The following is a 16,521-nucleotide window of genomic DNA, read 5'->3' as shown; positions in this document are numbered from 1 at the left end:
GACTCGCAACATCACAAATGCCCATCTGGGATATTATTGGGTCCCACTAGTTAAAATATTAAAACAGACATTTTAAGAACTGTGGGGAGATCCCAGCAAGCGTGAGTATTTGTTCTGTTTTTGTAATACATTTGGTCTCACTTTGATTTTGCATCAATTAACGAGATTATGGTTGCAATTTAAACACCAATTAGAGACAAAAGCTTCTTTATCAGAATTTGAAAGAAAATTTTGGGCTTCAAAATCCAATTAACGAAATCTATTTTGTGATCAGTGCCTGTTTGCCCCTATTTCCTCTGTTTTTCTTATCTTTTCCCCTTCACCTCCACCGAGTCATGACAGATGGGTGCCTCTCTCTGAGCCTGCTTCTGCAGAGTGTCGCTTCCTGTTAAAAGGGATTTTGTCCTTCCTTTGCCAGGTGCATGCTCTCAGGGGAACGTTCTCTACATTCTTCACCTTAGATTATAAAGCTCCCTGATGATGAGGGTTGTGAATCAGTGCTGCTTAGATAAAACTAATTGAACTTAATAAGTAGAATATAATCAATGCCTAAATTAGCTTGAGCTAACTTGTTATTTTTTATTTTGTTCATTTTTATGAATTCATTTATTTATTGATGGCTACAATATTAATCTGTGGTCTCAGAGTTAATTTAGCAGCAAAGTTATATGAGGAAATTATGCTCTCCCAGTATTTTTGAGGGTATTCAATAATCTAATGCATGCGCTTTTGCTACAAAAGAAATTCGCACAAAACATATTCTACAAACTGTTTGCTCTAAGTCAGGGATGTCCAAATCCAGGCTTCAAGTGCCGGTGTCCTGCGGGTTGTAGATGTGTGGTTTATCTAGCACAGTTGATTTAAATGGCTAAATTACCTCCTCAACATGTCTCGAAGGTCTCCAGAGGCCTGGTAATGAACTAATCATTTGATTCAGGTGTGTTGACCCAGGGTGATATCTAAAACCTGCAGGACACCAGCCCTTGAGGCCTGGATTTGGACACACTGCTCTAAGTAGCTCTTCATTTGAGTGTGTTATGCTCCCTCCACTTCCTTTATACTTTGCAGGGTTTTCTTTCTGAGGTTGTATGTTGGAGAAGATGGTTAAACTTACTGGGGTTTACCTGTGTAAGGCTCACATCACAGCAATGGTAGAGCCTAGTAGTACATGCAAAACAAGGGAAATAACTGTGTTATTCCCCAACAAACACATAAATAACAGTTAAACTGTGTTTTGTTTATAGATTTTGTTTGATCAGGTTCCCAGGCTAGTAGTAGCTGTGACGGCTTTTTACTAGTTGCTGCTGGTACTACTGTTGAGAATGCAGCAGCAGCAGCCCTGACAGCTGATATGTTGGTCATTTTCTACACTTATTTCTAGTTTCTTTTCCTCTTTTAGCTTTTCAGCTCCAACTTTTCACTTGTTTGTCCATCTTTATAGATCACTTTTTTCACACTAACCTGTCCTACAAGGTGGACGTGTCACATCCGGTGTGGCAGACGTGTGGAGTTTGTAGAAAGGACCCAAAAGGCGGCAGCTCTGGTGCAGGTGAATATTTATTTACAGGAGTGGGTACAAACAGCAATGGTGGGTGAACATGAAACTGGAAAACCTAAACTGGGTAAAACTAACAAAACAAACCAGAAACGAAGATGCAGGGAGGTACGGCGAGGCCGAGGGGAACAACACAGACGAACAAGCAACCAGGACGAGGTAACACACACTATAAATACACACGGCAGGAATCAGGGGATGGGAAACAGGAGGGGGACACACCTGGAAGACATCACAGCTGACGAGGCAGGGGAAACGTAAACAGAACACACTGACATAAGACACAGACTTTCACAATAAAACAGGAACTTACACATGCAAGGACACAGACTAAGAAACGCGGACTAAACACAGGAATACATGAGCAGAACAGAGTAAACACTAAACAGAGGAAGAACAGAACCAACAATCACACTAATGGAAAACACAAAACGCTGGGTCAAAAGGACCCAGGACCATGACAGGACAAGCACCTTTTGCAATAAGGTAGTTGATTGGGCAATCCAGTGTCAGCTATGAAAAAGGGCTGCTGGAAATGCTTGTAGGGCTGGTGTGCAACTGCCCTTCAAGCCACCCAGTAGCCTGTATAATTATATTGACAAAGAAAAAAATCATATTGACCATCAGCCCACAAGTGTGTTGGCCCACTGGGCAAATGCCAAGGAATGAAACCACTGGGTTTTAGATTTTTTTTTCTTGTTTTGCCGACACACTGCACTAATATGTCAGTTGTCCATTCATGCATACCATGACTGATTCTTCATACCTCATGTTTATTATTTTGACATCTCCCCTCTTTGTCAGTGGCTATGAGCTGGCTTGGGACAAATTCTGACATTCAAGTAAAACTGCACAAGAAAAACAATTAAATTAAATAGAAGGATTGAAATTGGATTTGTAAGCTAGCTCTAATGGCAGGGTCTCAGTGCATCCTTGTGTCTCTCACAGTGTTGACGTCACACCAGATTTTCTGCTTTAAACAAAAAGAAAAAAGTGTGTTTTTTATTGGACGTGTTGTAATCAGTAATTATACCTTTCCTACTAAGTGAGGTAAGAAAGTCAGTAGCCAATGTCAGATGACTTGCACATGAACCAAAGGGTAAATTTTCCTGTTATACTTGATGTAGTACAGTTTGCTTTTCCTAGCGAGAACTTGCCAGAAGTACACAATTAAATAATTCATGGTAAACTCTGCTCCAGAGCTGTGGACAAACCTTCAGTCACACACTCACTTCCTGAAGCTGATAATCCAAGTGGGACAAAATCCAGATTTTTTTTCCTGGAAATGAAATGTTCAGTTGTTGTGAGCCTGTCCAGCCCTGTAATTTCCCCAGTATCCCTTTTTTCTATAATTAGAATTGCACTTACAATATTCGATGCTGGAATGCAGCGTTCTGCCGTTGGTGGTTTATGTTCTCTCTTATATGTAAATGCACACACAGGCACGGCAATATTTTCAGAGAGACTTCGAGATCAATTACACACATGAGCACACATTCCCAGACATGTATGACTAACTAATACATAATTCATCAACTCATTACCTTCTGCACAACAATACACAGATATATAAGTAACCATTTCACATTGCAGTAATCTCCACTGGAAACATGGCTAATAATAAGGCCGCTAATCGGCTATGTCACGTGTAATTAGCAATAACTGAGAGTGTTATTCCTGCATGTGTGCACAGAGACCATTTCATTAGCTTATTGTGTCCTTTTTTAAACTAAGGTTGGAACTTGGATCTTGAACAGCAGCAGTTCTACAGAAAGTCACTGCAAAATATCAGTTAAATCCAAGTATTTCTTTTTAAATGTCACAAAACCGAGACAGGTGTATTACTTACCTTTCAGTCAGAGTTGCATCAATGACTCTCTGTTTGACACAACATACACTGAGACTCTTTTTGCTGACAGAATCAAATTTAATTGAATCCACAGAGGCATATGAAACACAATGATGTGGCTTTTATACAAAACCTCTTCCTTTTCTTGATGACAATGTTTGCTTTAGGGCTGTTTTGACAACTACAATACTTTAAGCAAAGAGACACAATCTGATAGTTACAAACATGCTTTGTGAAAGAAAAGTCTTTTCTCATAATAATTCTTACTGCTTTCATTTTTGAGTCACCTGCACTGTAACCATTAGGATAACAATAAACCCAATCACCCACCTGCTTTTGTCTATTTAGCTTTATTGATATGTATAGTTAACTCTTTAAAGAGTGTCTATTTTCTGTTCTGAATTTAAAGGGAAAAAAAAGGTAATTTAGGTATATATGCTGCTCAATAAAACAAAGGAACCTTCATCACAGTATAACACATAATCAGGTAAACTGTCAACTTGACCAGCTGACACACATAAACTGCTATGATCGCATTTCACCTGCTCTGGTGCAAATGAGAGTGACAAAACGTCTGGAGATGCCAGAGTATCCAGAAGCTTTCACGCCTGTCACAGATAGATCAAGAAATTGGGGATCCATTGTTTGACCTGCCATCGCTGGTGTTCTCAGGTGAATTCCTACACAGCTGCACAATGCTGGGCTGTAAGCACAGGTCCTGCTAAAGACTGACTTCACGCCTTCCTCAGTCTTGTTCTAACATTTTAGTCAGAGACATGTACATGAGTAGCCTGCTGGAAGTAATTTTGTACTCCTATAGCTCCTATAGCTCTTTGCGTAATAGAAAACATGCTGGTTTTGCTGCTGGGTTGTTGCTCCTATAGCCCTCTCCAGTTCTCCTTATGTAGCATCCTGCCTCCTGGTATGTCCTTCACTCTCTTGTGACAGGATATGGATGTACCATCCTAGAGAAGCTGCTTTTTCAACCAGAATGGGCTGCAGTTACCATCTAATGCCAATGGTCCACGGACATCAGCTATTATTACTTCATTTTTGAGAGGTGTCTTGGTGTTACCACTCCAGTGCAAGTGTTAGCACTGATGCACTGGAGAGAAATCAGCTGAAACTGATTCACAATGATTTCTTCAATTCAAGTCAATTTTATTTATATAGCACCAAAACAGTCGCCTCAAGGTGCTATTTCTTGTTTATGTGGTTTTCTATATATCTACATATAATATATAAACGTATTAATAAAAATATTTGTAATAAATGTCCACATTTATTCTAAAAAACGCAGTGTCGGGTTCTGCTTTCTTTGCACGAACTACAATGAAAGAAGAATTAATTTTGGAAATACCTTTGCTACAATAGAGGTACTGATAGCTTTCAAATTCATGCGTGCATCATGCCTGTTAGCAATAGTTCACACTTAGTAAACACACACATTTTAGAGGAGTTTTCTGTTGTTTTTATTTAATAATTGTGGATAAATTAGGATGACCATCATTGCTACAGCCCTATAAAATGTATGCTTCCCAACTAGACAACTTGATATTGCACAAGTTTTACTGGTTTTGTATTATACTGTGAAGATTGTATCTTCACTTAATTTTTTTAAGCAGTGTTTCATTGCTGGCTTCATTTATTTCCGGTATCAAGAAAAACCCAACAACAAATAAATATGGTGGGTGGGGCACAATTTTTGTTCTGCGTTACTAAGTTTGACATAGAAAGCATAAAAACAATCTAACTTTCATTGTCAATGTGGTGCATTAACAAAAAATCTTAGTCATACATTATGTTTTAAAATGCAAAACCTTTTTCTTTAAAAACCTTCCTGGAATATAAAACAATCTTTGGACATCTGTACAAGCTGTAGATTTTGTGCAAAAATTATATTTCTAAAAATTAAAGTACGCATGAAAAATTGTGCAGCTGACAGTGACTGTAACCGTGTAAGCATGAATCTTACAATGAGGCAATGAAGGCAAATGAGGAATTTGAGTTAGGTGTCAGACAAATCCAAGAGGCTCTGGATAGAGCGTGTACATCTAATTACATATATACAGTTAAATATTCAATTAAAATTCAGTTCAACCAAATTACTCCTCTGTCCATATACATTCAATCAAAATTTGTTTAAAAATGGAATAGATGAATTATTTTCTTGCTTGGCTTTGGCTTGTTAAAACCAGAATAAGTTAAACTTTGTATCATGTTCCTTCTAAAGGTGAAAGAGTCCATATTCTGTGTGCCTGCCTCAGCATAGCAAACACTGACTCTTATCACAGCATGATAAGATAGAGAGGTCTCCAGTAAATTGCAATTCCTGACCACTTAGGCATCAAGAGTCTCTCATGGTGTAATTCACATTCATTTCCATCGAACCAAAAGTTTAAATAAAATTATACTTTGACACCAAGAGGTTCTTCTGTACCACAGATTAGTGCCAACTGCTGCAAACACACACGACACAAGCATGTCCCACAATGGTTACACCGGATAAGATGTGAGAAGGGTTGAAATAGCTGTCCTCCATATGTGCACAGGCAGACACACGTACGCACACTGAACGCCAGTGAAGTCTTAATTTATTTGATCATTCCTAATGTCTGAAGTCAATAAGTGTTTTTTCCTCCATCTCCCAGAAGCAATAAATACTCATATGCAGCTGGGCAGGACTCAGTGGCATTTCCTGCAATGTTCTGAATCGGTGAACATCATGATCCCTGTTTGTTACTTCCTCATCCTCTTCCTGCTCAAGCTATACAACTGCCACATGATAAGCACGGATCCGAAACAAGAAGTGCAATCAGTGAGAGTTTTTTGCGATGAGGTCCCAGGGAAGTCAGACATTAGTTTCCTCTCCTTCCAGAGTATATGAGCGGTACTTCACGCGCTCTTCCAGACACACATCCTCTGTGGCAATGCTGCTGGTGGCGCCTCTGTGCGATTGCAAAGAGAAGCGCAAGGTGTGCCTGCTTTTGGCAGGTCTGCATTTCCCTGTCCCGTTGCTAAACGAGACAACGAGTTTGCGGTTCTCCTCAGCTGCAGTGGAGCAAACCGGGCCGCTGTTGGCTTTGTTGAAGCGAGGCCAGTCAACATTTGGGTCACCGGTGTTGGGCACATTGCCAGTGGCGATACTGCCGCTTTTAACGTGTGGCGTCTGGCTGTGTGTGTGGCGGTACTCCTCATCAATGTCCTTACCCAGTTTCCACCTCTTCCACTTTTTCAGCATCTCCGACTGCACCTGAGAGAGGAAGTGATGGGAGAGACAGGAGAGATAGTGGTGATGAAGATTGAAAAAGACACAGAGGACATCAATAGATGGATGTTCCTTGCCAAAAACTGCATTTAAAAGACTACATAGTAGCAGATGGATCCTGTCATGTCTGCTGGTCTTTGCAGACAAAAGAAAAAAAAGTGGAACTTGAAGATGTTTTTAGAGATACAAAAGAACAAATAAAGGAAGAGACAGAGACAATAAAAAATGAAATGTATCCTCACAAAGAAGATACATTTAAAATTAAAGTGGCTTTTGACAAATGAATCTGTCTCACCTCTTTATTGACAAAGCAGTACAGGATGGCAACCAGCAGACCCTGAAATGGAAGAACATTTAATATGCTTATTGTACTTAAAATATATTTTTCCATTATTAGAAACAAATACCCAGAAAATCACTATTTTTGCCTCATTACTCTCATCTAGTCCCCACAATAAATTTTATTGCACTGGACAGCTAAAGCACTTGATCACTGAACTGCCAAAGGCAGAGGCATAGTATGAATGATGGAGAATATAATTAATGCAGCCCAATCTCCTACCCAGGGTGTCAAAATCTCTATTACTATTTTGTCAGAGCCGCTGGGATCTCACAGATGCACCGAAACTTGTGTTATAGAAATAGAGAGACGCTCTCTCACTCCCAGCTTGTCACATATGGATGCTTGCAAACAAGCACATGAAGCCACATTTAAATGCACCACCATTTTTTAATGTGTAGAGTTATTGTTATGAGGGGGTGCATTGTACCACAAAGTAATTTTTTGCTAAACCCAATCAGGTAAGTTTATGGTGCAAAGACCTAAATTACAAGCAACAGCACAAGAGCATTCAAAATTAATGTGCAAACTCTTGTGACTTACTCCACCTTTCATCTCCACCTTAATAAATGCACTTTCTAGTCTTTCCAAAAAAGAATTTTATCTCTCAGCCATGAATGCTGCCACATCTGGTTCATCAAGTCACGGGTGCCAGGACAGCTTGTTCACATTTTCTGCAACACCAGCAGTATCTGACAGAAGGGTAGGATTTGTGTGCTGCCTGAGTAATAAATAGTCTAAAAAAATAAAATGTGAGGATTAAGAAGGAGTTTGCTGGGCAAAAGAAATGTCGAACCCAAGCTCTTCACCTATGTTTGCTTTTATATGCAAATGTACAACATATAAAAGTGCCAATTTCTTCCACTTCTCTATGGAAGTCAATCATCATTGAAGTTATGACTCTGATCAGGCTGGGACACTATATTGATGGGAGCTCCTGAATTTTTGTGGACAAATGGAAGAAACCACTGGAAGCACTGGGAGTAACCTGTAAACTGGATCCTAGTGGACAACAATTATGGACATAATGTTGTAATATTCTAGTGCTGTGTAGTGTTATTATTTTGGATGTGAACCAGTCTTGTATTTGTTGGGGAAAAAAGTTAAATAAAAGTTAAAAAAAAAAAAAGTGCCAATTTCTTTGTTCTCTGTGACATCTTTGAGTTATACAGACAATTTATTACTTTAGCATGCAGTTTATGTCTTCCTGGGTATTAATCCTCTGAGGTGCCTCTGTTATATTTATGGGCACATGTGAAACAAGTGAAAGTTGAACTTATACCTGGAAGGAGTTGAACAGGAGATCACAGAAGAGGCGAACGAGGCGCAGAACAGAGCCTTTAGGAACAGATTCATCAATGACAAAGGTGAAGAGGATGGCATGAATCCCAAGCAAGGGAATGAGAGTCAGGGTAGATTTTGCCAGTCTGGAAGAAAGGAGAAAGGAGAAGCAAATGGGTATTAGAGATTACAAGAAAACTCTGAAAACAGGGGACTATATATAAAAATGGCTATAATACCAAAAAAATTAATTCCAAAGCGAAAAGCTACTAAGTAAGTGCTTGCTGTCTGCATTTTCTTTAAAAAAAACAAAAAAGAAAAGAAATAAAGGAACAGATTTCTCACCTGAACTTGTAGTCAGTGTATCTCATCTGGTGAGCTCTAAGTTTAGACATTAATATTTTAATAATACGGATAAATATGAAGAAGTTAATCTGAAAGAAAGAGGATTAAAAAAAAGTCACTTTGAAGCAAACACAATGCAATATGTTAGCATATGGTGCTAGAAAGAAGATTACTGCTGCTTTGGAACGCGTTAGTAGTTAACACAAAGTCGGACTTTAAACGAAGTCCTCACACTGGGACTGGGCAGACGGATTAACGTCCCCACAACACGAGCAATTCAAGTGCTTGCGCACAGAACAAGCATGTGCACGTGCGCACACACTGTGATCTAGTGCAGGACACTTACTGATGGCAGGTCATTTATTATCACAGCACTCAAGATTTTGGCGCTCCAAGTTTGGTAAAGTGCGTGTGCTGTCTCAACACAAGTATTTGTGTAAATATGTATAGTGGAGTGTACGCAAACGCAGTTTATTTAGGTGTGAATCAGGTTGTTTGCACAATAGTTGAACTGCAGAACAGCTCTGGGGTTGTTGCACAATGATGAAAGACTTTACAACAACTTTAAATTTTTACCAAGTATTTCAGCAACTGCATTAAAAAGTAATGCTCCCACGCAGTACAGCACTGCGCATGTTTAAGTGCACTGGTCATAAGTGTGTCCATCCATAATGCTATTTGGGAACAAGAATCAGGAAACACACAAAAGGAAAGCGTCAGCTGGTTTTGGTATGTGATGTTGTTCAGAGGGTGTGTAAACACAATGATGTTGTCCTATATAAAATTTTAAATACTGATATTTTGTGAATATTGCACATGTGGTTGTATAAAGTTAGATTTTGTCATCAGACTGAGCAAAGTGAAATAGCACAGCACTGAATGTAGGAACTGATAAAATATCAACTGCAGAAAATAAGAGTCACTATTTTTACACGACTTACATTTTTCCTGCAGTCCTATTTTCAACAGCTGCCTCATCTACACACATTCAAATACAAGCAGGCAGACAAAAGCATTTGGTATCTTTATGAGCGCTCCTAAGCATCTGCCAAGACATAGACTGTTTTGAATTGTCTTTATCCTCCTAAGACCCGAACTCTTCCACTGCATGCATTTTTAATTTCTCTTTGATATTTGGGCATATTGGGACCCGATGATTGTAAAAACAAAGAATTACCAGCTTTTTTTTCTTTTTACCTGATTTTTGTTTCTAAGAAAAATGAGAGCCACATATATTTGTTTAAAATTTCGATAGAACAGTAGCAGTATAATGTCCTCGTAAGTGGATATAAGGCCCCTGTAGAGCAAAATTGAGTATTTTGGTCTAAATAACCCAAAATGTGATGTCCACATATGTGGACGCCAGGTCCTAGGAGGTTAAAACATTATCCAAATGTAAACTGACAAAGTTAAACACAAAGGTGAGAGAGAGAAAAAGAGATACAGAGAGTCTTACCAGATAAGCAAAAAGTATAGGAGATCGGATAATCCACCAGTATCCCATGTTAATATTCCTCTCCCAGCACCTAGATACAGAAACAAACACACAAACTTATGGGCATAACACATTTGATCAACATTTCCTCTGCAATATAAATTCTTTAAAGGAAACCAGGAGAAAAAAGACCCGCACACATCTGTCTCCTCAGTGGTCACGGATAAAAGCAGCAATAATTAAACTGTCTGTGAGAATGATGTGAGAATTTCATGAATTGATTAAACTTACTCTTCATTCTCATACAGATATTTCACTGCGATCCATGGCAACACAAATATGAGCGGTGCACCTGAGAATGACAGAAAACAAAGAATAAGGATCCCAAATCATTTCCTCCAAAGCACACGCAGTAGTCCTAGCTAATATTTATACTTTAGTCCAGTAATCAGTATCAAGTTATTATATCACTGCCCATGATACAAAATTTTTATATTTTTTTCTGTCCTTGTGAATTTAATATCTCATTACCATTTCAAATATTTCCGCTCTCGTCTTATCCTAAGCAGACTTTAAAGGTCTCTAAATATTAAAATCATCTCTGTCATGTCTGCCTTTATCTAAGCTTCAATGAGCTCAATCCCTATGTGTTTATGAATGTGGTCTCAGAATTTTATCAGTCCTGTCAGGCTATAACACATCAAGGTGAGCTGGACAGTTATTATTTTAGACATGCATGAGTTGTTTTCTTCAGTGAGTATTTTTAAAAGCTATACAAGAACTTAACTATGGACAGCTGTATAATTAAGTTCTTATTACAGAACAGGAGGCTGAAAATCATACATTTAATATTCATTTGAAAATGTAAAAATGGTGGAATCTAGGAAGTCTGAACTGGAGCAGCACATCTGCTCTTGAATGCTTGTTGTTATGGAATCTGAGGACTTGTTAAGTAGTAGTAGAAGCTGCACTCATTACATTTTTGTGTGTTTCAAAACAATACTTGACAGAGTTCCTCGCCGTTAGGTGTTTACAGTGATATAAAAAAACAAAAACAAAACATATTTTCTTTCAGTGTCTCGTGGGTATGAATTAGATATCTCACAGTCTTAAAGACTACTGGGTGTTATACATAAAAATCAATTTGCAGGTCTTGCAGAGTGCTACTGTCTAAAGAAATGTAAAAAAAAAAAAACTGTATAAAGCTTTCTTTGTCTCCAGAGAGAGACATACTAATGCAGGCTTTAGGTTTTAAAAAAGAACGAAGAATACATTATTTGGTTAGTCAGAGAACTTTGAATTCAGGGCTTTTTTGAAAACCTTCTATTTTCAGTCACTTAGTTTTAAGGTCTAAAAAACATTTGTAACCGTCAGTGGTATCTGTCAGCCTCCTAGCAGTAACACCTGTGGTGTCAATTTGAAAATCCTATGTCACCTTGTTTTCAAGTTATTGCATTCACAAGATTTTTAGAAAACACTTTGAAGTCGAGGTCACAGATTCAAAGCCGCCTAAGACTCTTCGAAGGCGCACCTATTCTATCAATTTGAAAACTCTATAGTGCCTTGTTCTTATCCACCCGCCTGGTGGGGTGACGTGAATTCCCCATCAGCCTTTAACAGTTACGGTCTGGGGTAAAATATACCCTTCTGATAAGTTAGTTCTGCTGTGTGCTACACAATATTTATATATACAAGAAAGTTGTTACACCTAGCAGCTGGGAGACAGACAGACAAAACATATTGGTAGCAAGAGAAAACCACTAAGGATACATTCCCACTTCAAACATGAACAGAAGGTAAGGTGTGGTGTTTTTAGTAGTCTCGAGCTGTTTATGGGATACAATAGCTAGAGACCGCAGATTTTCTTGTACCTCCTCCTTGCTCTCAGAGCTATTAACATAACTGTTGGCTGACTTGTTGTTGCTAATGTCTGTCATCTGACTAAATCCCCCATCAAAAGACTGGCTGAAAGCGCTGTTCACTGTTGGACCTTTTGCATTACGTTGATAAGCACAAAGCCAAGTGTTCAGCTGCTGTTTAGCAGATTATGCTCTTACCCCAACCAATGGCCAGGTAAATGTAGAAGTACTTCCTCTCGCTGAATACAGTGATGACTAAGAGGCTATGAAGATAGATGCCTTCCACCAGAAGCCAGTAGTTGTTGGCCATTACACTGTACTGCATCATCACCATGGCACCACGACACCACATCACAGCCTGACACGAGACAGATACCATGGGAACACAAACAGTAAGCCAAGTTGTCCTTGCTTGCACAAATGTAGCAAATACAGCTTTTAAACAAAGCTTCACAGGGTAAAAGCTGACAAATATTTCAGTTCAGATGAATTAGTTTAACGTTGTTCCAGTTCAGGGACAACAGCTACAGTACAGCACAGTGGGTGTTTTATTGTGGAATACACGGGTAGTTCCCCCTTTGCTAGACACCACAAAAATGAAAGTAAAAAAAAAAACTGTTTATTTTTAATATTTTTAAGTGATTTTTACTTCTTAATGATTGAGCTAAATGTGGATTATCTGACATCTTCCTCGACAAATGTGGAGTGTTTCATGTAAAAAGAAGCAAGGGGAACTTGAAGATATCCATAGCTTGCACTGTCCACTCTCTATAGATTGAGTCACTTTCTTTTTGTACTGCTGTTAAATTTCTTAACTGTAGTTTTTATTCCACTTATAATGTAGTAGAAAATCATCCCACACTGTGGTGTGTAAAAGGTATATGCTACTTTGCTCTTCAGCTGTAAAGTTAATGTTATTTTATTACCCATTAAGAGTGGCTACAGAACATCCATACAGTGGTTCATTTAATTTATTGCCAGTGTTACGAACTGGTATGTTTACGTGTGTGTTTTGTGCAGGTGTTATGTCTTATGTTAATTTAGCTGTGCCAGGGCCCTGCTTCGATTGGTGCATGGATACGCTGCAACGACATGACTGGTTCCAGCTGGAGGACCCGCCCAATAAAAGGAGGCTGGAGCGCTACAGCGGGAGAGGTCTTCGCGGTTCTCCTCACGGCCCAGCAGTCTTCCCGTGGCAGCCGCTGGCTGCAGTGCTTTTGAGAGTTGTGAAAGTGGAGTGGGTAGGGGTGAGCTGCCGTTTTCTTTTGATCACCCGTTTTTCTCCTGTTTTGTGTTAGTTAAGGAGGTTAGACTCTGTTTTTATTTTTGACTTTGTTTTGGTGAGGTCAGAGGTGCGGGATTTGTTTAGATCTGTTTTGTTTATTGTTTTGGCCTTGGCTCACCCTGAAGCGTTGACACTCCTGTTTTGGTTCCTTTTTTTCCACCTTGTAAATAAATCAGTGACACTAAAGGATTTGTCTCTTGTGGCTGCTTGGGTCTTGGGGGGGATGCGAGTGCCTCACTCGTGTTACTGCCTGGCCCTAGACGGGTCGTAACACCAGTGATGCAAATAAGGTTAATTCGTGTTACATATATTTTACTTCTATGTTGTAGAGAGATGTATCAAATGAAATGTAAAGTATTTATCCAGAAATACAAGCAATGTTGATGTGCCCATAGCCTCTAATATGGTGCAAGTATTCTGCTGTGTGTTTTAGCAACAGAGATAATTAGATGGGCAATAGCAGTATACATTTGAGTGGTATCAGATATCAACAGGTGTCCTCCCTTGCTCATCTTCTGTGTAATGAATCCTAGATAGTGGTCAGTCCTTTATGTTTCTTGATATTCTCTTGCAACCGCATTTCAGAACTTTAAATTAAATTCTTATGGACCTTTATGAACTCATGACAGGTTAGAATAGCATGTGAATTTCAAACATCCATCCATCCATCTTCATCCGCTTTATCCGGGGCCGGGTCGCGGGGGCAGCAGCCTAAGCAAAGAGGCCCAGACCCCCCTCTCCCCAGCCACCTCCTCCAGCTCATCCGGGGGAACACCAAGGCGTTCCCAGGCCAGCCGAGAGATATAATCTCTCCAGCGTGTCCTGGGTCTGCCCCGGGGCCTCCTCCCGGTGGGACATGTCTGGAACACCTCACCCAGGAGGCGCCCAGGGGGCATCCTTACCAGATGCCCAAACCACCTCAGCTGGCTCCTTTCGATGTGGAGCAGCAGCGGCTCTACTCTGAGCCCCTCCCGGATGGCCGAACTTCTCACCCTATCTCTAAGGGAGATGCCAGCTACCCTTCAGAGGAAGCTCATTTCCGCCGCTTGTATCCGCGATCTCGTCCTTTCGGTCACTACCCACAGCTCGTGGCCATAGGTGAGGGTAGGGACGTAGATCGACCGGTAAATTGAGAGCTTCGCTTTTACACTCAGCTCCCTCTTCACCACGACGGACCGGTGCAGCGTCTGCATTACTGCAGCTGCAGCCCCAATCCGTCTGTCGATCTCCGGCTCCCTTCTCCCATCACTCGCGAACAAGACCCCGAGATACTTGAACTCCTCCACTTGGGGCAGGACCTCATCCCCGACCCGGAGTGGGCACTCCACCCTTTTCCGGCTGAGAACCATGGCCTCAGATTTGGAGGTGCTGATCCTCATTCCCGCTGCGTCACACTCGGCTGAGAACCGCTCCAGTGCGAGCTGGAGGCCCTCACCCGATGAAGCCAACAGAACCACATCATCCGCAAAGATCAGAGATGAGATCCTGAGGCCACCAAAGCGAAAGCCCTCCGCCACTTGGCTGCGCCTAGAAATCCTGTCCATAAAAATTATGAACAGAACCGGTGACAAAGGGCAGCCCTGGCGGAGCCCATCACCCACCGGGAATGAGTCCGACTTATTGCCGGCAATGCGAACCAAGCTCTTGCAACGGTTGTATAGGGATCGAATGGCCCGTAGCAATGGGCCAGACACCCCATACTCCCGCAACACCTCCCACAGGACACCCCGAGGGACACGGTCGAATGCCTTCTCCAAGTCCACAAAACACATGTAGACTGGTTGGGCAAACTCCCATGCACCCTCAAGTATCCTCGAGAGGATGAAGAGCTGGTCCAGTGTTCCGCGACCAGGACGAAAACCGCATTGTTCCTCCTGCATCAGAGGTTCGACTAGCGGACGAACTCTCCTTTCCAGCACCCTGGCATAGACTTTCCCGGGGAGGCTGAGGAGTGTGATCCCCCTGTAGTTGGAACACACCCTCCGGTCCCCCTTCTTAAAGATGGGGACCACCACCCCGGTCTGCCAATCCACGGGTACTGCCCCTGATCTCCACGCAACATTGCAGAGGCGTGTCAACCAGGACAGCCCTACAACGTCCAGAGCCTTCAGGAACTCGGGGCGGACCTCATCAACACCAGGGGCTCTGCCACCAAGGAGTTGTTTAACTGCCTCAGTGACCTCGCCCCCAGAAATTGGCGGGTCATTCCCCTCATCCCCAGACTCTGCTTCCTCCTTGGAAGACGCGTCAGTGGGATTAAGGAGGTCCTCGAAGTATTCCTTCCACCGCCTGACAATTTTCTCAGTCGACGTCAGCAGCGCTCCGCCAGCACTATACACAGTGCAGGTAGAGCACCGCTTTCCCCTCCTGAGACGCCTGACGGTTTGCCAGAACCTCTTCGAGGCAGTCCGAAAGTCTTTTTCCATGGCCTCTCCGAACTCCTCCCACACCCGAGTTTTTGCTTCAGCCACTGCCCGAGCCGCATTCCGCTTGGCCTGTCGATACCTGTCGGCTGCCTCCGGAGTCCCACAGGCTAACCAAGCCCGATAGGACTCCTTCTTCAGCCTGGTGGCTCCCTTCACCTCTGGTGTCCACCATTTGGTTCGGGGATTACCACCACGGCAGGCACCAACCACCTTGCGGCCGCAGCTCAATGCAGCAGCTTCGGCAATGGAGGCGCTGAACATGGTCCATTCGGACTCGATGTCCCCCGCCTCCCTCGGAATGCTGTTGAAGCTCTGCCGGAGGTGTGCGTTGAAGATCTCGCGGACTGGGGCCTCTGCTAGTCGTTCCCAGCACACCCTCACTACGCGTTTAGGTGCACCAGGTCTGTCCAGCGTCCTCCCCCGCCACCTGATCCAACTCACCACCAGGTGGTGATCAGTTGACAGCTCAGCCCCTCTCTTTACCCGAGTGTCCAGAACATATGGTCGCAGGTCTGGTGATACGATTACAAAATCGATCATCGACCTACGGCCTAGAGCGTCCTGGTGCCACGTGCACTTATGGACACTCTTATGTTCGAACAAGGTGTTCGTTATGGCCAAACTGTGATTAGCACAGAAGTCCAATAACAAAGCACCGCTCGGGTTCAGATCAGGGAGGCCGTTCCTCCCAATCACGCCCCTCCAGGTCTCGCTGTCCTGCATTGAAGTCTCCCAGCAGGACAACAGAGTCTCCAGGTGGAGCACCTTCCAGCACCCCCCCCCCCCCCCCCCCCCAGGGACTCTAAGAAGGCTGGGTACTCCGAACTGCCACTCGGCGCATAAGCGCAGATGACAGTCAGGACCCGTTCCCCGACCCT

The 16,521-nt window shown here is 42.1% G+C and overlaps 1 protein-coding gene across 3 annotated transcripts in view; it reads right to left on the bottom strand.

The window, feature by feature from the left end:
* Positions 1-3,461: 3,461 nt before the first annotated feature.
* Positions 3,462-16,521, bottom strand: part of gcgrb (glucagon receptor b) — a 61,469-nt gene continuing 48,409 nt past the window's right edge. For all 3 annotated transcript variants that reach the window (XM_085163314.1, XM_085163317.1, XM_085163316.1), the window contains exons 8-14: positions 12,131-12,290; positions 10,365-10,425; positions 10,095-10,164; positions 8,639-8,727; positions 8,295-8,439; positions 6,968-7,009; positions 3,462-6,657 (exon numbers count right to left, since the gene is read on the bottom strand). In XM_085163314.1, coding sequence (XP_085019440.1) covers positions 6,256-6,657; positions 6,968-7,009; positions 8,295-8,439; positions 8,639-8,727; positions 10,095-10,164; positions 10,365-10,425; positions 12,131-12,290 — 969 coding nt within the window. In that variant the 3' untranslated portion in view covers positions 3,462-6,255. The remainder of the gene's footprint in view (positions 6,658-6,967; positions 7,010-8,294; positions 8,440-8,638; positions 8,728-10,094; positions 10,165-10,364; positions 10,426-12,130; positions 12,291-16,521) is intronic.

Source organism: Neolamprologus multifasciatus, chromosome 6, assembly GCF_963576455.1.
Source record: "Neolamprologus multifasciatus chromosome 6, fNeoMul1.2, whole genome shotgun sequence".
In the NCBI taxonomy this organism is placed as follows: Eukaryota; Metazoa; Chordata; class Actinopteri; order Cichliformes; family Cichlidae; genus Neolamprologus; species Neolamprologus multifasciatus.
Note: the sequence above shows the minus strand (reverse complement) of the source record. Positions and strands in the feature narration are given on the sequence as shown.